The sequence below is a fragment of the Drosophila gunungcola genome, assembly GCF_025200985.1.
Source record: "Drosophila gunungcola strain Sukarami chromosome 3L unlocalized genomic scaffold, Dgunungcola_SK_2 000009F, whole genome shotgun sequence".
NCBI lineage: Eukaryota > Metazoa > Arthropoda > Insecta > Diptera > Drosophilidae > Drosophila > Drosophila gunungcola.
Genome location: NW_026453181.1, coordinates 755,691 through 778,195, shown reverse-complemented (window position 1 = coordinate 778,195; position 22,505 = coordinate 755,691). Strand labels below are relative to the sequence as shown.

The 22,505-nt window shown below is 40.3% G+C and overlaps 5 protein-coding genes across 7 annotated transcripts; 2 read left to right on the top strand and 3 right to left on the bottom strand.

Annotated features, from left to right (window-relative positions):
* Positions 1-1,138: 1,138 nt before the first annotated feature.
* LOC128259656 (uncharacterized) lies at positions 1,139-3,719 on the bottom strand. 2 transcript variants are annotated; one of them, XM_052992180.1, is made up of 2 exons: positions 3,504-3,719; positions 1,139-3,426 (listed from the first exon to the last, which is right to left on the bottom strand). In XM_052992180.1, exon 2 carries the CDS (start codon positions 3,417-3,419, stop codon positions 1,464-1,466), a length of 1,956 nt encoding a protein of 651 aa, XP_052848140.1. In that variant the 5' UTR covers positions 3,420-3,426; positions 3,504-3,719; the 3' UTR covers positions 1,139-1,463. The 2 variants fall into 2 exon arrangements, with proteins under 2 accessions (XP_052848140.1, XP_052848141.1); XM_052992181.1 differs by having other exon boundaries at positions 3,614-3,711.
* Positions 3,720-4,639: 920 nt separating this feature from the next.
* On the bottom strand, positions 4,640-5,428 carry LOC128259669 (dnaJ homolog subfamily B member 4). The gene has a single exon (XM_052992197.1). The coding sequence runs from the start codon at positions 5,223-5,225 to the stop codon at positions 4,839-4,841; it is 387 nt and encodes a 128-aa protein (XP_052848157.1). The 5' UTR covers positions 5,226-5,428; the 3' UTR covers positions 4,640-4,838.
* Positions 5,429-6,696: 1,268 nt separating this feature from the next.
* On the top strand, positions 6,697-8,202 carry LOC128259662 (60S acidic ribosomal protein P0). The gene is made up of 3 exons (XM_052992188.1): positions 6,697-6,854; positions 6,967-7,060; positions 7,136-8,202. The coding sequence occupies exons 2-3, from the start codon at positions 7,007-7,009 to the stop codon at positions 8,033-8,035; spliced, it is 954 nt and encodes a 317-aa protein (XP_052848148.1). The 5' UTR covers positions 6,697-6,854; positions 6,967-7,006; the 3' UTR covers positions 8,036-8,202.
* A 2,156-nt stretch (positions 8,203-10,358) lies between these two features.
* Positions 10,359-12,638, bottom strand: LOC128259660 (probable cytochrome P450 313a4). Of its 2 annotated transcripts, XM_052992184.1 has the most exons (7): positions 12,369-12,638; positions 12,108-12,305; positions 11,868-12,053; positions 11,587-11,659; positions 11,417-11,543; positions 10,788-11,355; positions 10,362-10,720 (listed from the first exon to the last, which is right to left on the bottom strand). In XM_052992184.1, the coding sequence occupies exons 1-7, from the start codon at positions 12,520-12,522 to the stop codon at positions 10,560-10,562; spliced, it is 1,467 nt and encodes a 488-aa protein (XP_052848144.1). In that variant the 5' UTR covers positions 12,523-12,638; the 3' UTR covers positions 10,362-10,559. The 2 variants fall into 2 exon arrangements, with proteins under 2 accessions (XP_052848145.1, XP_052848144.1); XM_052992185.1 differs by lacking the exons at positions 12,108-12,305; positions 12,369-12,638 and having other exon boundaries at positions 10,359-10,720; positions 11,417-11,523; positions 11,868-11,912.
* Positions 12,639-19,835: 7,197 nt separating this feature from the next.
* LOC128259668 (male-specific opa-containing protein) lies at positions 19,836-20,200 on the top strand. Its single transcript, XM_052992196.1, has one exon. It carries the CDS (start codon positions 19,942-19,944, stop codon positions 20,149-20,151), a length of 210 nt encoding a protein of 69 aa, XP_052848156.1. The 5' UTR covers positions 19,836-19,941; the 3' UTR covers positions 20,152-20,200.
* Positions 20,201-22,505: the final 2,305 nt, after the last annotated feature.

The window sequence follows — 22,505 nt, the reverse complement described above, 5'->3', positions numbered from 1 at the left end:
AAATATTGCAAAACAAACTTAGCAAAAAGTCAAATTGGAGCAAAAAAAAAATAGAATAAAATAAATGCCAAAAATAAAATAAAATTAGTAAATTTGTTAAAAAAGACCACAAATAGAGCAGCTTTTAGAACAGAGAAATATGCAGGTGATAGAACAGCTATTTTTTGCATATATTTTTAAATCCTTGCAGAGGGTGTTATAATTTCAGTCAGAAGTTTGCAACGCTGTAACCGCAAACTAGTCTATTAGTTTTTATACTATCTGCGTAAATCTTTCTAATAAGTTGTCTTTCCATTGTAGGTAGTATATAAGTCTACTATAGCATACATATAACGCAAAAATAATTTAAAAAATAAATTATATATGTGCTATTTATTAATTTTTTTTGTTCTTCAAGATATAGAATTGGTTTAATATTTCAGAATTACGGTTTAAATTTTACTTAAATCGGCCGACTATAGCATATAGCCTCCATGGGAACCATCGGAATATTAATAAATTAAATGAAAATAAAAATTTACCTTCTCTCTATAACTTTTTTTAAAAAATTTCTTTTGAACGTAGTATTAGCTTAAAATTTCTGAATTACGCTTTGAGTAAACGATTTCGTATAGCAGGAAATCATAATATTAGTTGTGCTGAAATCATAACAGCTTCAATGTTTTTAGATATATACGCAAATAAATCTTAATTTAAATGTTTTCAAGAATATTTTATTTTTGCAATAGCTGAAAGGGTATATAAACTTCGGCTTGCCGAAGTTAGCTTTATTTTTAATTTGGGTGTCGGTTTCGCAGTTTGATAACGTTACATCAAAACCTTGACCCATAGATAATTTAATAAAATTATTATAAAAACTTTACATCTTTTTGAGTCTTACACGCCCTATTCCCCTTTTTTTTTTGTTTGACGCACTGTGAACTGGGGCAAACCAACTAGCAAACAAACTATAACAATTTCAGCAGGAAACATTTTGTGTCGCCGCCTTGATGTTCAACACTTCAGAGATTAGGTCGTTTAGGGAATACCCAAATTATAAAAATAAAATTAATGGCTTACAAATATAATGAAAATCTCATGTTTATAGTTTGAATTTGTATTGAAAATAAAATTTTTATTTAAATGTATGTAATGCCTATGCAGTTTATGGCACAGAAATCAAACGTGGTTGAGTTACAATACCTCTGCCTTAATTTTTTGCTGTCTTGGAGTTTTACATCACACAATGTTTTTTTGACAATGATATATTTCAAACGCTTTACAGCTTTAATTATACAGCATTTTAAAATTGATTTAAACGATATTGTACTTTTGTTTTAATAATGCAACGCATTTTAGTTTGACAATAAAGGCCGTTTGGAATCATGGCAGCATGTTATTAGATGCATTTTAAATACCTTATTCGCCTTAAAAAAATATTGGTGATTTCCTTAAGGTCCACAGAGCTTGATATTGACCTTTTTCTATTTCTTCGGCGTTACTATTTTGTCCAAAACTGCGTTAGACATATTCCTTATCGGGGAAACCAGATATGAACCAGTTTTGGATGCAGTCCACTTCCAACCAGTTTTTACTCCATCGACCATAACTCTGTTAGAAGTCGTTAGGGCTGGACTTACGGACTTCGTATAAAATCCTGTGGACCATTTCCAGCCCGTTAGCACTCCTGTGGAAGTTTTCTCAATTACATTTTTGGCAGCTGAATAATATCTGGACTCTGGGGCTATCGGTTTGGCAATCAGTTTTGGTTTTTCTGGAATTATTTTTTTTTTTAGCAGTAATATTATGCCGCATGTGGAAACAAACAATGGGATCAAGATTTTGATATATACACCAGGAATGACCATTTTGCTGAATGAACTTGGTGAGGTCTGGGTGGTCTCACAAGCTGGCGCTGCTGTTTGTGTCTTGGATGAGATGGGGTAGGATGTCGTTTGTTGTTTAATTCCTTCGGTAGCCTTCCTACTAAAAGACATCACGGAAGAAAAGTTTACTGGCCACACACTTCTAGCCTTTGATGTTGCTGTTTCTTTAACTTTGATGGTACTTTTCGCGACTGAATATAGAACCGTTTTTGAAACACGCTCCATACCAGTAACCGCTGCTTTTGTGGTCTTGTCCAAATTAGCTCTATTAATATACCTTTGGGAAATACCCAAATATGAAGTTGTTTTGGATTCAGTCCATTTCCAACTGTTGGTAACACCTTTAACTGTAGCTTTTTTGAAAGCTGTTAAGGCCGGACGAACGGTGAATGGAATTGTGGAGGCAGAGCCCTTTCCTAGATATTCTGTCATCATTTTCCAGTACTTCAGCAGCCCTGTGACAGTTTTCTTAGTTACATCGTCGGCAGCAGAATAGGATCCTTTTTGGGATCCCTGGTTTAATGTTTTGGCAACAACTGTCTTCGAAGCAGACGATATTCCGGCTTGGGATCCCTGGTTTAGTGTTTTGGCGACTACTTCAGCGGCATAATTCAATTCAATGTTGGGTTTTGGTGTTATTGACTTTGCAACAACGTTGGCAGCTGAAGTCAAAGAGTAACTTGGAGTCGTTGACAGAACTGCGGCTTTTGGTCCTTTGGTTAGGGTATTAACGACTACTTCAGCAGCATGATTCAATTCAATATTGGGTTTTGGTGTTATTGACTTTGCAACAACGTTGGCAGCTGAAGTCAAAGAGTGACTTGGAGTCGTTGACAGAACTGCGGCTCGGGGTCCTTGGGTGACTGTGTTGGCAACGACCTCGGCAGCAGAAGATAAAGATGCATTGAGAGTCTTAGAAGAGAGTCGAATATTTTGCCCTGGAGGAGTCAATTTGGCGAGTCTTGAAAGTGCTTTGGATCTTAAAGCGGCTAGCCAAGATATCAATGTCCACAAAGACGCGGGGTGCACCTCACTGAGTTCCCGGCTGACAGCCTGTGGGATGACTGCCACCGGAACTGGCATCGGGGGAGCGGATCTCTGGAATAGTCTGTAGGACACATAGGCGCCCACCAGCACACCTCCTATGAACACAGCCACCTTGAGCTTTTCGTAGAATTCGTCTGGGTTAGGTTCTCCGGGGTTCGGTATTGGAAAGAATCGCTTTGGGTCATTTGGTCCGTAGTGATACTTATCTATGGTAAAGTGGTGGGGATCACGACGAGTTAGTTCATCGGAGACAATAAACCCCTCGGCAGGGTTGACGACTCCATGAGATTTTGTCTTTAAAGAGACATAATCATATGAGGCTCGTTTTTTGGAGTCCATCAGGATGCGATACGCTTTATTGATCCTCAGGAACTGATCAGACCCACTGCCGTTTTTGTCGGGATGCCATTGCAGGGACAATTTGTGAAAAGCGTTTTTAATTAGACGATCGGTGGCGTTCGGGTGCAATCCCAACACGTGGTAGTGATCTTCATAAGCGTCACTCATCCTGGACCTGAACTTAGGAATTTCTCAAGTAAGAATTAATAGGAATATTTATAGGACATATTATTATTATTTTATCTCTTGTACCGTATGCTCTGAGAATAGTGGGAAGTCCCAAATTAAAATGATTGCCGGTATGTGCCACCAATCGATAACAAGAACTAATGTCGATTACAAAAATATATATATCTTCTAACTTTTTAAATATTCACTGTGAAGCGCAATATTTTTTTCCGGGTGCTCCGCTTAATATCATCGGAACTTTAATGCAGTTTTTGTGACCGGCCGAAAAGAGTTGTCAATTTGGATATTTTGTATTCGGAGTTGGCTATTTGGCTAGTTGACCCATTAAAAGAATTTTGCAAAATAAACTTTAGCATAATGCCCTCTTCTCACACAGTGCATCTGTGGAAACGGAGCACATCCGTCCCACGCACACATTCGCTTAAAAGAGTTGTAGCGAAAAGGTTCAAGCGCCCATTCACACAGGCACCCGCTGATGCAAAAAACAGATGATCGCAACTTCAAAATTTTGACAATAAATTAATATCTGCCGAATATCCCAATATACATGAGTGCTTTTCCGCGCTAATTGTAAGTCGTTCTTAAAACTGTTTACTAGACCAAAAGGCATATCCATATCCCCTCAGAATTACAGCCTAATATAGGCAACGACGAGTTGTATAGCATTTTCGCCATCTCTTTCTAGCACATGTAGCGCTTATGGAAGAAAAAGCCGCTGAAGCGGAATCTGGACGCTGTTGCAGAAAAACCGTCTGTGTGAATAGGATTTTAATGCACTCTTTTCACACAGTCCATCCGTTAGAAACGGTTGCGATTTTTGACCAATAACAGCTGATCTGAACAGCTGCTGCTTTTCAAAACATAAGCAAATTCAATCATCTTATTTATTTTTTGTTGAGCCATAGATCAGATCAGCTGTTATCGGAAGGTGGATGTGCTCAGCGGAATCACCGGAATCAAAAATCCCTACGGTTTTTTCGGTTATGGTCTGCGTATGAAGAGCGTTGCACTGAACAAACATCGGCTAACTATCGCATAAATAGGTCCGTCAAACTCCGTTAAATTTAAGGGCGGACTAACTGGGAAATTTGTCGAACGGCAAAACCAAGTGGACCATCCCTTCACCGGATGGTGGATATATATCTGTGGAAATAGGCTATAATCTGACATCTCATGCCCAAAAACATTTTTGCTATCGATTAACTTACTATCGATGGACTGATGCACAGCTGTTGCACATTTGATTTACTGCACAAACAATATAAAAAATAACAGGATCAACAATATTAAACTGTTTACAAATAAACCTCTAAAAATTATTCTTAAGAGTATTACAGCGATGTTCCATTAAAAATTCTATCACTTAGTCCGCAGATACTTAGTTTAAAGGTCCTGAAGTTAGTCCGAGGACGACCCATCGCTGTTGGCGGCCGGCTCCTTCTTCCGGGTGAAGAACTGGAAGGTCTTGTAGGCAGCAAATGCAAATAAGACCGTTCCGCCGACGGCACACATGAACGGCAGCATGTCGGACGTGGGCTGGGCGAAGGTCGCCGGCTCGTCATCGCACCGCAGACCATCCTCCCCGAACTGGTCGTAGATCTCCCGCTTCTCCTTGTCGGACAGGACCTCGAAGGCGGCCACCACCTCCTTGAACTGCTCCTCGGCCTGCGGATGGTCGTTCTTGTCCGGATGGTATCGGAGCGCCATCCGACGGTAGCCCTTTTTGACGTCTTCGCTAGTCGCATTTCTCTCGATGCCCAGAATCTTGTAGTAATCTTTGCCCATTGTGGTGAAATGTGTTGCTCCTTTTTTCGGTTGAGATCTATGATTGACAGGGCTCAGCCCAGCTTATTGGTGCCTCGGTACACAGAGCAAGACGGATGTATGATTTAGGAGATTCTATCCGCTGATTAAAAACAATACAACAAATTATCACTATCATCAAGTATTCCCATCACAACTAATCGATACAATTTTGCCCGCCCCAACTGAGCGGTGGAGAGCTGCCGGACTTTGCGATGAACTGTTAATTAACAGAATAGCCGTTACAAACTTTAATTTTATAAAATCCAATCAGCCTGTACCAGTTTTCACTTTCGAAAAATTCACACGGATTCGAACTTCCCAGACCTGTTTCAGTTTTCACTTCCGAAAAATCCTCACGGAATCGAAAAAATCTGTTAACTTTCGAAAAAATGTCACGGAAAATTCCCGACAGACATTCGGATGCCGGATTCAGATCCGCCAGCACAGAAAATAATTATTTTAAAACGCTTTGCGATAGGTATGCGTGTAAAGTATATTTCTACCTTACTCTTTGATGTTTTATGAACAATACTGCATTATAAAATTAGTTAATAATAACAAGGTTGACTTTTAAAAAATTATTTTGCGGTTGCACATCAGAATCTGTTTGAATCTAAACTTCGACATTTTAGCAATTCCGCCGCCCCTTATCTAGTTTATTTTTAGCATGCTTTTTTGAGTTCTTTTAAATAAGTTAATCAAAGTTAAAGTTAAAAGATTTTTTTTGATTACCGCTTAATTTAATGTTGCTCTTGTGCCGTTGGCAACTCTGGTTCTCAACACTACTTGTGATCAGTTCACAGCACTGAACCCCAGAAGCTTTTAGCACTGGCTAAAAAGTGGCATACAAAACATAGAAAATTTTTATTTGTGCCCGCCAATGCCAGTTCCTTCGATTTTATACGTTAAACTAGTATACTATTAATGTCATTAGCTGGGGGACACCAGCGGACCAACATTTAATAAGCCCTGAGGCAGCAAAACTTTGACAAGTCAAACGCCTTTGTCAATAGGAAACAGCTGCCAGTCAGCTGATTTTGTTTCGGAACGAAGGGAACCAAAAGAAGGATTTTCCTATGTTAATCCGAAAATGTTATCAAATTCACTTCCAAGTGAAAACTGGAACTGTCCCGTATAATTTATCTTTGATTAAAATTTGCTTATAAATAATACAAATACTCAAAATTGTACTTTCAAATCAAAGAAACATAGTGAACTGGAATCTTAAATTTAGATTGCGTATTCCCTAAACGAATGAATCTGTGAATTTGCTGATTCCAACAAGTAATATATAAAAATAAAGAAGTTAAGACAGTCCACTGCTTGTTCAAAAAAACAATAATAAAAGCTGTTTGATAAAAGAACTGTTTGACAACTTAATTGGGACAATTTAGCCAAACAGTTTCTGTTGGATTTTCAGAGATTCAAAGTTTCAGTCGCTTAGGGAATACCCTTATTATGTTAACATTAGCAGTGCGCGCAGCAGCACAGTTTCCGAGCGCGCCTAACAGCACACTGTGTGCAACAGCACGCTGAGAGTTCAGAGTTTCCGCCACCAACTTACCCTCTTTCCGTTCTGCGAGCGAAAACCGAAAAGTCTGTGCTTTGGTAAGTGCTATTTAAAATCCGAAATAATGCTGCATCCGAAATATATTCGGGCTGGAAACTACGGCACTATGGTGCCCGCATGAGTCCGCTAATCGAAATGGTGTTTTTGCAGTTCTTAAATTCAACCGACGAGTCCCTAATACACTATCAAAATGGTTAGGGAGAACAAGGCAGCATGGAAGGCTCAGTACTTCATCAAGGTTGTGGTAAGTAACGCCCCAGCCAACGCCCCCGCCCCTGCCCAAGGTCACGCCACTAATCCTAGTTAATCCGTTCTCCAGGAACTGTTCGACGAGTTCCCCAAGTGCTTCATCGTGGGCGCCGACAACGTGGGCTCCAAGCAGATGCAGAACATCCGTACCAGCCTGCGTGGACTGGCCGTCGTGCTGATGGGCAAGAACACCATGATGCGCAAGGCCATCCGCGGCCATCTGGAGAACAACCCGCAGCTGGAGAAGCTACTGCCCCACATCAAGGGCAACGTGGGCTTCGTGTTCACCAAGGGCGATCTCGCCGAGGTGCGCGACAAGCTGCTGGAGTCCAAGGTGCGCGCCCCCGCCCGTCCCGGCGCAATTGCCCCGCTGCATGTCATCATCCCGGCCCAGAACACTGGCTTGGGACCCGAGAAGACCAGCTTCTTCCAGGCCCTGTCCATCCCGACCAAGATCTCCAAGGGAACAATTGAAATCATCAACGACGTGCCCATCCTGAAGCCCGGCGACAAGGTCGGCGCCTCCGAGGCCACGCTGCTCAACATGCTGAACATCTCGCCCTTCTCGTACGGCCTGATTGTCAGCCAGGTGTACGACTCCGGCTCCATCTTCTCGCCCGAGATCCTGGACATCAAGCCCGAGGATCTGCGCGCCAAGTTCCAGCAGGGTGTGGCCAACCTGGCCGCCGTCTGTTTGTCCGTGGGCTACCCGACCATCGCCTCGGCCCCGCACAGCATTGCCAACGGTTTCAAGAACCTGCTGGCCATTGCCGCCACCACCGAGGTGGAGTTCAAGGAGGCCACCACCATCAAGGAGTACATCAAGGACCCCAGCAAGTTTGCCGCCGCCGCCTCGGCCTCGGCTGCCCCCGCCGCTGGCGGAGCTGCCGACAAGAAGGAGGAGGCCAAGAAGGTCGAGTCCGAGTCCGAGGAGGAGGACGATGATATGGGCTTCGGCCTGTTCGACTAGGCTGGATGCAGGATGCCCAGTTGCGGCGCCCACGGGCCAACGCTTCTGCTTTCGACGTTTACCCACTAAGACCCTCGATTATGTTTTCTATGTGCAAATCATTGCCGCGGTTTGACGGACCCAATGGCAAGTTGCATTAAACATGCGGTGAACAGCGCGAAAGCCCACTCAAATGTGTTTTGATTTCGTATAGATCTGGAAAACCTTACGGTTTCAACCAATATCCCTTTACCCTTTAAACGGCCAGGAGACGAGGCGGCAGGTGCCGCCTGCAACTGCTCCCGACCCTCTGGATATTTACAAAGTAATTACTTGCGATAAAACGAATTTCACAAGATGAGAAAAGTTTAAAGTTTCTGCTGCCGTCGCCGGCGACTTTTGCGATTTCTTTTGCTTTTCGAAAAAAAGACGCGCTGGCGACGCTCATAAAAATTCAATTTGTCTTGACAAAATACGCAAGAAATTAAGAATGTGCCAAGTGGCGGCAAAAGAAACTTTCTTTCCCTTTTCCCTCATTTTCCTGCACATTGCTTGCTCGTCTGGCGAGCGAAAATGAGTTACGCGACTGGGGCGTGAAGCTGCCACGCCCTCGCGGCAATGTGTCGCCCATTAAAAGTGAAGGGCGGCATGTGCGGCATGGGCGGCAAAGCGGAAATGGAAGCTGACGGAGCAGGAGCCGCGGGCCAAGTTAAACACTGCATAAATAGCCGGGACCAAAATGAAAGGGCCTGACGAAAATAAATCCTCCGCAGGCCTCTGCGGACCGCAGTGATGGCACCGTGAGCTTTGAAAATTGGATGGGATTATATGTATTATTGAATCTGAATTCACTTTGTGTATTTTATTTTTCACCAGGTAGAAATTTGATTTATTGCATACTATACAATGTACTAGAAGTTTGGCCGATCGAGTTGTTAGAATGGTTTTATATATATTATTTTACAAGAGTGCCAGTGTAATGTATATAATGTAATGTATATATTTATAAAGCTTGAAACGCTGTGATCTATCAGGTACATATGTACGTTTTTATACCCGTTTCTTGTAGATTACTATTTATAAAGTATGAAATCGCGCCCGACTCTATAAAGTATATATATATTTTTGAATAGGATCAATGTCCCAGCCGATCTAGCCATGTCCGTCTGTCTGTCCGTATAAACATTGAGATCTCGTAACTTTAAAATCCAGAATTTAGGGACTTATGGCTGCGCAGTCTAAAGTATCTGATGTCACTTTAGTCTTGGTATACTGGGCTAGTGGGTCGAGATTTGGCCAAAAATTCGTTTTTTTTTTAGAAATAATAAAAATTTTATTTAATGTATGCCAACATTTTAACAAAAATTCATTCCATGTTTTTTTTTATCATATTTAAACCAATTAATTTTCATGAAATTTTGAATTCAAAGTCCAAAATTCTGGTAAAAAGAGAAGAAAGAGGTGCAGGACCGATGTGCTTGTAATTTAATTTGTAATTTAAGTTAGCTTAATTTCTTATTTATTTTATAATAATTGAGTAGAACTTTAAAGAATAAGTAATTTTTTCGCATATGGATACTTTGCTTTACGAGTACTTTCGAATCCCCTTTTCTTTAAAAATAAGTGTTTTTGCTTTAGTTTTCGAGAATTCGCGAACTATTAAGTTTGAACTTAATTTGAAGGAGAGGCAGATCTAGAAGTCTAATGGAGGACAAAAGTATGGTGCATCCCTTATAACTTCTCGTACGAGAACTAATAGACATGCAGAAAACATATAACAATGCATATCTTTCTGGATATCGTCATAAAGTATTTTAAAATTAAACAAGAAAGGAAGCAAAATTCGACAAGCCAAATTTATATACCCTAGCAGCTATTGCAAAAATGAAATCTTCCTTAAAACATCAGCATTTAAAAACTTTGAAACTATGGTAATTTTCAGCTAAATTTGTTGATCGTTTCTATAGCACCTACATTCCGATTGTTTTTATTTAAAAACAAAAAAATAGAATTTTTCGTACAATCTGACTTGTTCTCCCGTATATACTATCTGCAACAGCAAAAAATTGTTTGGCAAAGTTTCTTGCAGATAGCTATAAAACTGAGAGGCTAGACGAACCGAGTAAAAATGTTCTTGATTGACGAACAATCCGATGCCTGTTTTTCCTTTCAATTTGTAAACGTTCGTTCACAAAAAACCGATCGAAATCGTAAACACATACCTTTTCGTTAATAAAAGTTCGCTCGCATTTTTCAACAGTTTGCTCACAGAAATTTAACGTCATTCTTAAAAAACCACCTACAAGAAATCAAAAATCGTTCTGAAATGTTTAGCCTCATCCACAATCAATTTATTTATTTATTTTTTTGTTTTGTTAACTCTGTAACTCTATTTTTTTTTTAAGTTGCCTTCAAAAATATAACTTAAACTTGCCTATACGGGTATAGTACATAGTTGAATGTGGTATCAGAATGGCACACGTACTTTTTGACCCCGATCGGGCTTGACTTTTTTACCGTTTTACCCGTTTTGTTTAATAAATATTTAAATTCTCTTCTGGAGCTCCAACAGTGGCACAGTTTTAAGCTTTATAGCTATGTCTTCAACAAAACAAAGATCTTCAAATGGAAAGCTCGTCCTAAACCTATAATTCCGCAATAATTTGGCCAGTGTAACTTTAGTCGATATCAAGGCATATCTCCAGCCTGAAATTAAAAAATAAACATGATTTAAACAATCACATGATACAAAAGAAACCCATAGCTTTGTTACCTATGCAATTTCGGATTCCCTTCGTGAAGGGTATGAAGGCGTAAGGGTGTTTGTCTTGTATATTGTGGGGTAAGAAATGATCTGGATTGAAGGTTTCAGCTTCTGATCCCCAGATTTCCTTGCTCCGGTGGATGTGGTAAATGTCTATGGCGATCTGAACCCCCCGAGGGATCACTACCCCGTTGGATAGTTTTAGGTCCTGCGACGTTTGTCGGGATACAACTGGAACTGGGGGTATAACTCTCATTGATTCGTTGAGTATCATATCCAGGTACACCATCTGCTGAGTGTCAGCATAGGTCACCTCAAAGTCTCCGGTGTTGGGAAACAGGATTTTTATCTCCTCGAATGCCCTTTCCTGACAATTGGGAAACATGGCTAGCAACATCAATGCATAGTATATGGCATTTGAAGTGGTCTCAAAAGCTCCAAAAACAATGCTATTCGACTCATCCGCGACATTTTTCCAACTGAACACTCCCCGTCTCAGGCAATCCGCGGCCAGGTTCAGAAATATATTCTTATCGATTGTTTCTTTTTGGTTTTCGGATAAATGTTTTTCAATGAGCTGAAAGTAGACCGAAGTCTTACTGTTTTTTTAGTCATTTTATTAAGCATTTGATTGTCACCTTCTTGGTAAACTGGCGAACTTCCGTCTTGGCCTGAGAGTAGTGGGATTCCCTCCCAAGCAGCTGACGAACAAATCGACTGTTTAGCCATGGCGAAAAGCACATGTCTGTCATGTTTTCCAAAATACTATTAATGGATAGAATCGGTCCAAATCCAGCTCAGCACTTACCATTGGTATTGGTCCAGCAGGGATTTGCTCATTAAGTTCTCCTGGCTCTTCACGTCACTGCCCATGGTAGTTTCTTTAAATAAAATCGATTTAATTAAAATAGGAGCGGTACGTTTTAAAATATAAATTCCTGTTTAATGTTGTTTAAACAAAACTAAGAATAATAAAGAGTTATGTATTAATAGTTCCTACAGATACACTCTATTAGACTAATGAAGGGCTAAATGCCCGTTTGAATTATCATATTCTATTTAACACAATCAATTAATTTCTTTACTCACGGGTTGCTATGCCCAGAGTGAAGCTCTGCAGCACTGGAACAAGATTCTTCTCTCCATCGTCCTGCAATGTTTTCAGTTCATCCAGCAGAAGTGCTGTTTCTCGATTGAAGATGGGCAGGAAGCTAAGTAAAACCTTGTGAGCAAAGGCGGGATTCAACAGCTTTCGGTGGAGGCTCCAACGGGGATCTACAAAATACAGAATACCTAAGTAACGTTGTATTCCCAATTCCAAAGACACACCATGCATGCTGAACAGTCCAGTGCCCACGCCATCGTCCACAGCCTTATAAATAATACCCTTGTTGACGCAGTGGGGCGATGTGAAGATGTCCTGCACAACCTGGGGATCACTGACAAGCAAGAAGGGAATAGGCCCGAGCCACGAGAATATTATCGGACCGTACTCGTCCTGAAGGCGTCCGAACCCATTGAGGATATCTGCTCACAAGGACCAAAACTTATACAAATTTCAGCTGAATAATACAATAAATCTTCCAACACCTTCTTTGTTCATCAGCATGTGGGCCATGCCCAGAATGGGATATCCAAGTGGACCCGGGAGCTTGCGCGTGAGCAGGTAAAACCTGCGCCGGCTCCACAGAAAGTAGAGGCACAGCAGGAACAGGGATCCACACCACAGGGTCCAGGTCAGCATGGTTCGGTAATCCTTATCCACTTGTGCAGCTCGAAATGTAATCCGTTTCCTAGCAGTATTCGACCAATCGGTTTGAAGTGCGCCTACAGTTTGAGTTCCCAGCTAAGAAAAAATTCATTTAAAGCACTTACAAATTAGCCCATTATCTAGTCTGGGTACAACTAAATCATTGATAAATTTAATGCAAATAAGTTAAAAACCAATTAAGTCAATTATCTTGGTACAAATAAATATATTCAGCTCAGACCTCCCCGTTAAATCTTATAAGCCTTGCTCAAAGCGAGCCATGCCCCATTATTATTTGGCCGAGAGAGAATTATTGTGTACTAAGTACTTAGTACTGGAACCTAATGAAGGTCAGCTGGTATTTAAAAATATATTAATAATTAAACATTATTCGTTGCGACTGTTCGACTAGTTGACATTCTTTCCTTTTTTAATAAATTTATATGGTATACTTATTTTTTAAACATTCATTTTAAGAAAGTTATTAATTATCAACTAGGGTGTCTGGATTAGTAAAAAGTAGTTTGAAACGTTTTTTTTTGAAAATTAAGTTTAAAAGACTAAAGTAAATATGTACTATTAACAAAATTGCTAAAATAATTTTTTGAAAACCACCCTCACAATGACTATATATTGAAACAATTTTTAAAATAATAAATATTTTGGTAGGAGTAAACTAGAAAGAAACATTTTTAAATTAAAAGAACTAACTTAGTTGCGAAAAGGTTTGGTTCCCCAAAAGCGGGATATTGGAATTGTGATCGATAATGATGCCCCGAAGCTCGGATAGAAGTAAAAAAAATTTTAACATTTAATTTTAAAAACTTTTAATGGTTGAACATATTTTTTCTGGATATTATAAAACATTAAGCCTTAATATATTTTGCGTGTGATAAATCTATGTATAAACATTGGATATTAGACCCTTTTAATGAAATTGAAATTGATATATAATTGTGTAGTTAACTTAACTACACAATTAAGTGATTAGTCCGACCAAATTAATAATTCATAAATTATTCTTTGTTTTTCCACGTGACACGTTTCCATCTCTTTGGTCGGAATGTGTGGTTTGAGATAAATTAATAAAGACATTGCATAATTTCAGGCGCCGCTGGTGGCAAATATACACAGGAATTAGCATAAACTGCGGGTCGGCTGACCCATCGTTCGCCCCATTCGCCTCCCATCCCTCTCATAAGCCGCCCAACCACCACTAACCATCAACCACCACCCACCACCCACCGCTTGCCACTCAATCAGCAGCAAGCGACATTTGAAATCAAAATGCGATTGGCAAAATGATTTGCTTCAATTTTTGTGATGCGCATAACAAATGAAGTTTGGACATTTGGACAATTGATTGGGACAGCAGCCATGTGTTGGAGAGCGGGGAGCAGGGAACCGGAAGGAGTGGCTCGAGACCCATATAGACAATGCACGATATACCACACATCACATCACATCACATCACACACTCCATCGCAATGTTTGCCATGCACAACAAAATGTGGAGCAGTCGACAGATTCGGAATCAGATTCAGATCCGAGTTCAGGACTCCACTTCAAGTGCCAAACCCCTCCGCCTTCCGGGAATCCCCTGGAACTGGACTCGAATTTGGCTATCCAATGCGCACAGATAGATTTGTATGCATATTTTTGCTCTGGCATTTCGTTTGTGTGCTAAACATGTGAATGCCATCGATATAACGATGCTGCTCCTGTTATGCATGTTCCCTCGACATCCCATTCCACATCCCTGTGTGCTCAGCTGTGATTTGTTTGGCCAAAAGATTTGGAGCAAAACGGTTTAATTCTTGTGGAATGGCTTAAACGATTCCTGCCGGCGAGTTCTTCGAGCGAACTGTGAACTGGAAATGGAATTTTGAAACGATCTCCACACCAACAAACTTTCCATGGTTTAACTAACGCAAAATTGTACGTGTAAGTTACTCGATACTAAAGGTTAAACTATTTAATTCATTGCATTTCTGTAAAAGTAAACTTTATAACTAGTGAACACGAAGTTAGAATTCACACCTTTTAGTTAAATTCAAATCTAAATAAGACAGAACAGTAACTAAGGACTAAAATTTCTCAGGGTGACATGACATACTTTTCAGAACCTACACGTCAAATCCCAATTTTCTAGCGTTTATAGTTTTCGAGATCTCGACGTTCATACATGTTCTTTATTGGGTCGAAATAGCTCCCTTCTGTCTTTACTCTGCGAGTAACGAGTATATTACTTCGCCGTATTTTAATTTTTTATTAATTTTCTTTAAAATCTAGTAATGGGATTAATATTTCAGAATTACGGTTTTAATTTAGCTCCCATGGGAACCATCGAAACATTTTTTGAATTTTAATAGTGTATAGTTTAATCACAATATGTGGAAAAATCTTAAATTCAATATTTATTTAATACAATGTAGTGGCTTGTTAATTTAGTATTACAGATTTATTTTATTAAAATCCGACAACAATATCAAATAGCTGCCATAGGAAAATGCCCATTCATCACGAGGCGATAGAAAATGATGTGCAGGCAAAAAGTTTAAATAGCGTCCGATTCAAAATGCGGATTTATTAAGTCGAATTTTTATTAATTTTTCGTCAACAAATTTGCTTTCAGTAATTTTGTATGTTCTGCCAAAAATGTAGTGTTCTGTAAAACAAGAATATTTAAATTTTTATGCCAGCATGTTTAACAACAGCAAATCTATGATGATTTTCTGCAAAATGATTTAATTGTTTCTATGACAGCTTTTTATCATCGTTGTCCGATTTGAACAAATGAAAATCGTAATTCTAAAATAATAAACCATTACAATGTATCGACGTATTATCAAATCAACTAAAAACAGCAAAGTTTATACTCTTGCAGAAGATATTTTAATTTCAGTTTGAAGTTTTCAGTGAAGCTATGAAGATATAGCAGTGAAGCCGACATTTCCGATAATATACAGTTTATATATTCTTAATCAGCATCATTAGAAGAGTCGATCTAGCCATGTCCGGAACTAGCCGGATCGAAAGACCTTTTCGGAAAAAATTATACAAATTTATAACTTAGCTGTTTTTTAATTTTTTTGTTAGTTCTTCGATATTTTTTGATGATTTATTTTTTTTAGAATTACGCTTTAAATTTGATAAAAAAAACTATAATTTTTTTGTTTTTTTTATTAATTTTTTTTATATAGAAATGCTTTAGTGATTCAGAATTACGCTAATAATTTTATTCAAATCGGAAAACATCATAAAGCTGATATAGAATCGATCAAATAATCATTCATTTAAGCCTCAATGTTTTTAAGCATATACTCAAATAATTCGAAGTTAGATGCTCTGCTTAAAACGCAACTTTTTCGTTTGCCCTTCGTCAGTACATGTAATGCCGTCTATAGTGATTAAGATCGGACAACGATATTATATAGCTGCGATAGGAAGGATCAAAAAATTTGGCGGAAAATCAGCTTAGCTTTATTGTTTTCATTCGATTTAGAATAGTAAATAAGTAAATAAACCTCAGCTGGCCGAAATAAGCTTGTTTTCTTGTTTTTGATCTAAATGCGGCTAAAAAGAAAAAATGTTACCGAGTAGAGTGAACGTTAACGCCGGGGAAAGTAACCCCCGCAAGTGGGAGAAACTTTGGTTGGCATCAGCCGGCTGGATTCGAAATGATAACTGAAACAGAAATCTATTTTCCAACTGACTGACGTGCCATACAAAACATTTTCCGAGCTGTGCCAGGGGTCGAGCGGGGCACGGGCGACATGAAAGGGGAAACCGAAAAAAACGAAATAATGGAAATCTGAAAGCTTTCACGGGATTGTTCAGAGCGGGTTGCAGGGGCGGCACCTGGCCACGCCCCCACATCCCCACATCCCCACTCCAGACGGCACAACATGCTCAATTTAGTCTCGTCACATCAAAATGTTTGCTCTTCGCGCTGTTTGCTGAGGCTGTTGTTGTTGTTGTGGTTGTTGTTGTGGTCGGGGGGATAATTCAGGAGGTGGACGTCTTGTGGGCGCTTAGCGCGTATAATTTATCTATGCATATGTTTTGAGTTGCCAACAGCAGCACAAGTTCTCGCTGAGGTAGCCCGAATCGGAGCCGTGCCCCACATAAATCACAGTCAACAGCACGCATTCGCAGGCAACCGATGAGCCACCCACTCGACCACCCACTCCCACACCCCTTTCGTGTCGGATTAACTTTTGGCCTATTTGAGGGAAAATCGGAGACTGCACGGTATTTCCACCATTAGTTTCAGCTCTCCATTCTTTCCGCTCGATCCTAGCGATCCGTTGGGAGGCTATTTAAAGAGCTGCTCCAAGCGCGTTGGTAACAATCCGCAATCACGATGAAACTCCTTCAAATCGCTTTGGTCCTGCTCATCTCCTCGGCTCTAGCCATGGCGCAGAATCCTGCAAATCCTACGAATCTAAATGAAAACAAAATCACCATTGGAAAGGTTTAAAATAATTAAATTGAATAAAGTTAACTAAAAAAATATATTTAAAATATGTTTTTCAAAACGTATGTACTTTGCTGTTTTTCTATAAATAATTTCGTTTTTAGATATAGTTTTTAAACGCTTTCAAGAAATCTCTTCAAGAAAAATTCGTCTTAGGTGCCCTTAAAATCGGGACACTTTAAGAAGACACAAAGGCTCCTTGGGGCAAGTGGTAACGTTTGTGTTAACGGTTAACAATAAACGACAAAAACCCGTTACGACGAGCGATGATTGCAAGGCAAACGAGCAATTAAAAAGTCGTGTGTCGGGGGAGCTGCCACCCAAAACAACCCCCCTTCAACCCCCTCGTTCCACATCCCAGAAAGGAAACACTTCCATCCTTTGCCACGTACGAGGCATAACCTTTTGGCCTTCTTCTTGGCACAGCTGTCACTGTGCGTGTGTGTGTGAGTGTGTGTGTGCGAGTATCCTTCAAATCCGGCATCCTTCGGCTGCCTTTGTTCCTTGGAGGCATTTTTACGGCCCTCCGTTTTTACGCTGGAAGCGGGAATTTTCACGTTGGGTATTTGAAATATGCACGTAATATTGCAAAATTTTAAGCGTATATCTTTGCATAATTAACTGAGAAAATACTTAGCACATGGATAAAGGGGCGAGCGTGGCAGCCGCGGTCCACAGTCCCTGACTCTGCCTTGCAGGCATTTTTACCGCAGCTCCCAAATCTCTTGCAGAGGAGCGAATGAAACTTTTGCAATGATACTTTCGGTCCGGACTCCTCACTCCGCCCAACCCCCCCCCCTGCCCCCCTGCCCCTCTGCTGCCGGCACCCAGGTTGTGTGGAATTTTTAATCTGCCATAGAACCCGCCACCGAACTGGGAGTTCTGCTCTGATCTCACACAGGAAGAAATAAGTAAGGATATCTATGCATTGCAGGGATGGATGGCCTTTTCAATTATTTTATCTTGTCTTACACGAATGATTTTAGACAAATCTATTATACGCAATTATTTTAGTATTTTAAAACAGTAGCCAGAATGCTGGACTCTTTTGCTACCCTAGTGGTTAAATCAGGTAACCGTAAACTATATACTAAAAACGGAATTTGACTTAGACATATCTACGTTTGCCAACAAAAATTGAAGCTCTTTCCAGTATCCATATCATCAGGAATAGGTCGTTTAGACCTCAGCTATTCTAATTTCTAATGGGAGCTACAGAATGAAGATGTTCAACCCACTACAAAAAGTCAAACAGAGTATTTTTTACCTTACATAATTTGAATTAAAGAATGGATTGGTTATAGCTTCCTCTGACATGGAGTAACCAATAGAACAATAACCTACAAAAAGTGTTATAACTGAGCTTATAAAACTCGGGATCTCCCCAAAAAATATATATTGTTAGGAAAAGGTGGCTTAGACCTAAGCTGTTCTAATTTTTAATAAGAGCTTTAGAAAGAAGATGATCGATCGCCTACAAACAGTCAAAAAGAGTATTTTTACCATACATAATTTGAATTAAAGCCTTTATAGAATGGATTGGGCCATAACCAATTGAACAGTAACCTACAAAACACTGCGTATAAAAATCGGAAACTCTGCAAAAAATATCAAATAAATTCGTAAGCCAACCAGTGTCATCAACTAGTGTGCCATCTTTTCTAAGTGTACACCTCCTGGCGTTCACCCTGGGTCATGTATCTTTCTTTACTGCGGAGCTTTGCATCTTTACGCTTTGCTTAAATATTTTAATTTTTATTGGTCGGAGTTTGCCAACTGTCTTTGGCCGCCGTTGCCTGTATAGCAGGCTTTTTCAGCTTTGATAAAGCTGTTAAAAGCGTGTTTATTTTCGGGTGCTTAGAACTGCTGCCGCCTCGCAGATAAACTCGTGTATTAATGTGTTTCCCAGTTGAGCTCTGTCGATTTCGCAGTCCTCTTCGCCGGCTGATCCAGCAGCAGGTGACCGACGGACCGCACACACAGACCGCCACAGCAGCTGAGCCCGGGCTGCACTCTAATAGCCATAATCATAGGCCATAATGACTGCTCCGGCTCGGGCTCGGGCTGCAGAGCTCGATCTTTCGCACAGGCGAAACTTGTGAATGACATCGAACCGAGTGTGTGGTGTGTGTGTGTGTGTGTGTGTGTGTGTGTGTGTGTGTGTGTGTTTGTGTCATTTACATAAATGTAAAGTTCACCCACTTGGATGGTTGGGAATGCAACCTGGCAAAAGTTTTTGCCAAATTTAAATTATAAATAAGCTCAGGGCGGTTCGAAGGGGGAGCTGGCGCACTTGCCTTCCAAAACAAAACCTCATATGCATCGAAACGTAATGGCAAAAAGGATTTTAAGTGAAGTTGAAGTTGAAGTTGACTACACGACCGCATTGAGGGAGTGTTGCTCCTCGGTTTCTCAGTCCTCCCCTCCGCTCCCCTCCCCTCACCAATTCGCATCCCCCGAGACCACTTACACCATTGCCGTTGCAGTTTCATGGAAAGTTTGCTGGCACTCGGGAAAGGGCGGCAAGGGGCGGTCCAAAAAATAAGCTCAAAGTGGGAACTGAACGCGGCAAATTCCGCCCCAGCAGACAAAGTGCAAAGCGCTGCCCGGTTCCCCCACTGCACTCGAATGTGTATCTTTCATGTGTGCGGTGTATCTTTCGGGTTGTGGCAACCACCAGACAACCACAAGCAACCAGGAACGGGCTGCAGCCAAGGCAAGCTTAAATGTCATGTAAAATGTTTCCACTTACACAAATTAATGTGTATAAACTACATTTGCCACGGACCCGCAATGAACCGAATCTGCGGCACAGGCGGGATCATTGTGAGACCTCTGATTGGCATTGGTTCCAGCTATTGGCTCCACCCAATCCGTCGAGCTATATAAAGCTCCGATCCAGTCGCCCCGAGATTCGTCTATCGCCCGCCAATATGAAGATCCTACAGATTGCTGTGGTGCTCCTCGTGGCAGTGGCCCTGGCCGGAGCCCAGGATCCTCCCCCGCCAGATCTGCCACCACCAGCTGCACCAGCAGCAAAACCTGCCCCAGCTCCTGCCCCGGCTCCTGCTCCCGCTCCTAAAGCCGCTGCTCCAGCGGGAGGAGCCCAGAATGTCAATCACAACGTTATTAAAATTGGATAGAACACGTCTTCTTCGGATAGAACTTTCGCCAATAAAATCTTAAACATTATTAAGTAACTACAGATGAAGATGCAGGTTTAGCAGAATAATCGTATCTTCTAAGGTTTCTATGCGAGTAGGGTTCATATCTGAGTTACTGGAATTTTTATTCGTAAATGGGTATATTGTAATTGCTTAAAAGTGTGGTTTTTTCACATTATCCAAAGCTTAACACTCATTTCAAATGTATATAATTCATTGCGTTGCTGCCATTGTGTTACTTTAATTGATACATTTAAGTTGTTAAATTGCTCTGTTATTAAAAAGTTGAAGTGATGAAGTGATTGATTATAATTTATATGAGTATATTATTTTTCAGCCTTGCAATGTGTGGAAAGGCTGCGGATTTCTCTATAACAAGATAAAGAATTTAAACAGCAACGAAACTATTAATTAAACCAATGGAAAACTTATGGAATTCGAATTTAAATACCTTTACAGCTTAAAGAAGTGTTTCTAATTTCCACCGCCATTTCTCTTCATAAATATCTAAACACCTCAGCTCTTCAGTGTATCAAATTCGGAATGTTTATATTTTTTAAGAATGCAAAATATTTCGCAAAAGGGCACTAAGTTTCAGGTACAGAAATCAAAAGATCATTTACACGAATTTGCAGCATATAAATATTTTTTTAACTGTTTGAACTATGAAAATTTATCTTAATCTGAAGCTTAGGCGGATTTCAAAATGTCACTGGAACTGAACTATTTGTTCAAATGTAATTTTAAGATTAGAGTCAGGGTTGATCAGTTGTTCGGTAATTCGATTGACTCCACTTGGCGGTCAATTAGGTAAAGTAACGAAACATCTGTTTTCGGAATTACCAATAAAGGAGTAACCTCGGCATGGCTTTCATACAGGGTTACTCTGCTGCCCACTCAACCCAACTCCGCTTCATGGTCCCAGAGGTCTAATTCCTCTAACGCAATCTATCCATTAAAGCGCATCCAAATTCTCTCCAGAAATTCATCACTTAAGACAGCAGTAACCAGTATGTTTTCCAGTACCCACCCTCTCCTCCCTCCCCATGTGTTATTAACCCTTTCGACGCTTGGAGTTTTTGGGCCAAATGAAGCATTCCACTTTCGGTTTTGGGGCGGCACGGGTTCCCATGTGTGATACGGTTGAGAGACTTTTAGCTTCATTGCTTGATTTGTTTAAATGTCTTTACTGTGTTTGGTTTATGGTTTCGGTGGCGGTGGCGGTGGAGAGGGTTCAGGAGGGTTCGGGAGGGGTGGCTAAGGGTTGAGGGTTGGGACCAAAAAATCTTGTTTTTGCCAAGGAAAACTTTGTCGTCCACTGCATTTGCTGATGGATCATAGATACAAAAAGTTATTTGCACAAGCTAAAATCTCCCCCTTCCCATTCCCCTTTCCTTTCCTCTTCTGTTGGCTTTGTAAATGTCAACATATGCATATAATAATAAAAACAAATATGACCAAACTCTCTGACAGCTTGGCTCAGCACATTTCCCCCATTCCCCCTCCCCAACGCAACTGAGTGTGCGCTGATAGGCAGATACAGATACAGATACAGATACATTTGTATCTTGCGCATGCATAATGTATAAATAGCTCACATTAATTAATTGCCTTGCCAAGTAATAACATGATTAACATCCCAACGAGATCTGCCGTCCCAGCCATTTCAGTCACTTTTCGGCCTGACTGCAGCCAATTAACCCTTGGCCATGTTATCCGTCGGGCCAAGAACTTTTCGGTTATGTTTGCTCTCAAAGTATCTGAAAGTTATTTGAACATCTAATGAGCATGGATATGGCTTAATGAATTTGCTGTGTAGGCGGATAGCGGGCTGTCTTCGGTATGCAAATCCGATGAAGTGACTTCTTCAAAGATTTCAATTTTGGAATGGGATCAAAACCGATTTTAAGATTTTATGAGGGTTTGTAAATGTGGTTTTAATTCTATTAAAAAAGATATTTAATTCCAAATTATGTTCCATTAGGTTTAAAGATACTGGAATGAATTAAAATTGATCATATTCAAAGAGCTAACTAAAATATATTTATATTTCAAATATATAAACAAAATATATAGAAAATAGACAAATCCTATGAAAAAACCCTATACCACATTGCAAAAATAACGATTATTTCTCTTACATTTTCGAGTTCCGTTTGTTTGTTTACATTTAAATGAGATCTGTGTGAGTTTCATTTCAGCATTTTCGCATTTTAGCATTTTGGGCACAAACAAATTACACAAACGCAGCAGAAATAGAAAATCCTTGAGACAGACTCCCGGAAGGGAAGTGGAAGCTAGCTGGCTGCGGCAGGTTGCACGTTGCAGATTGC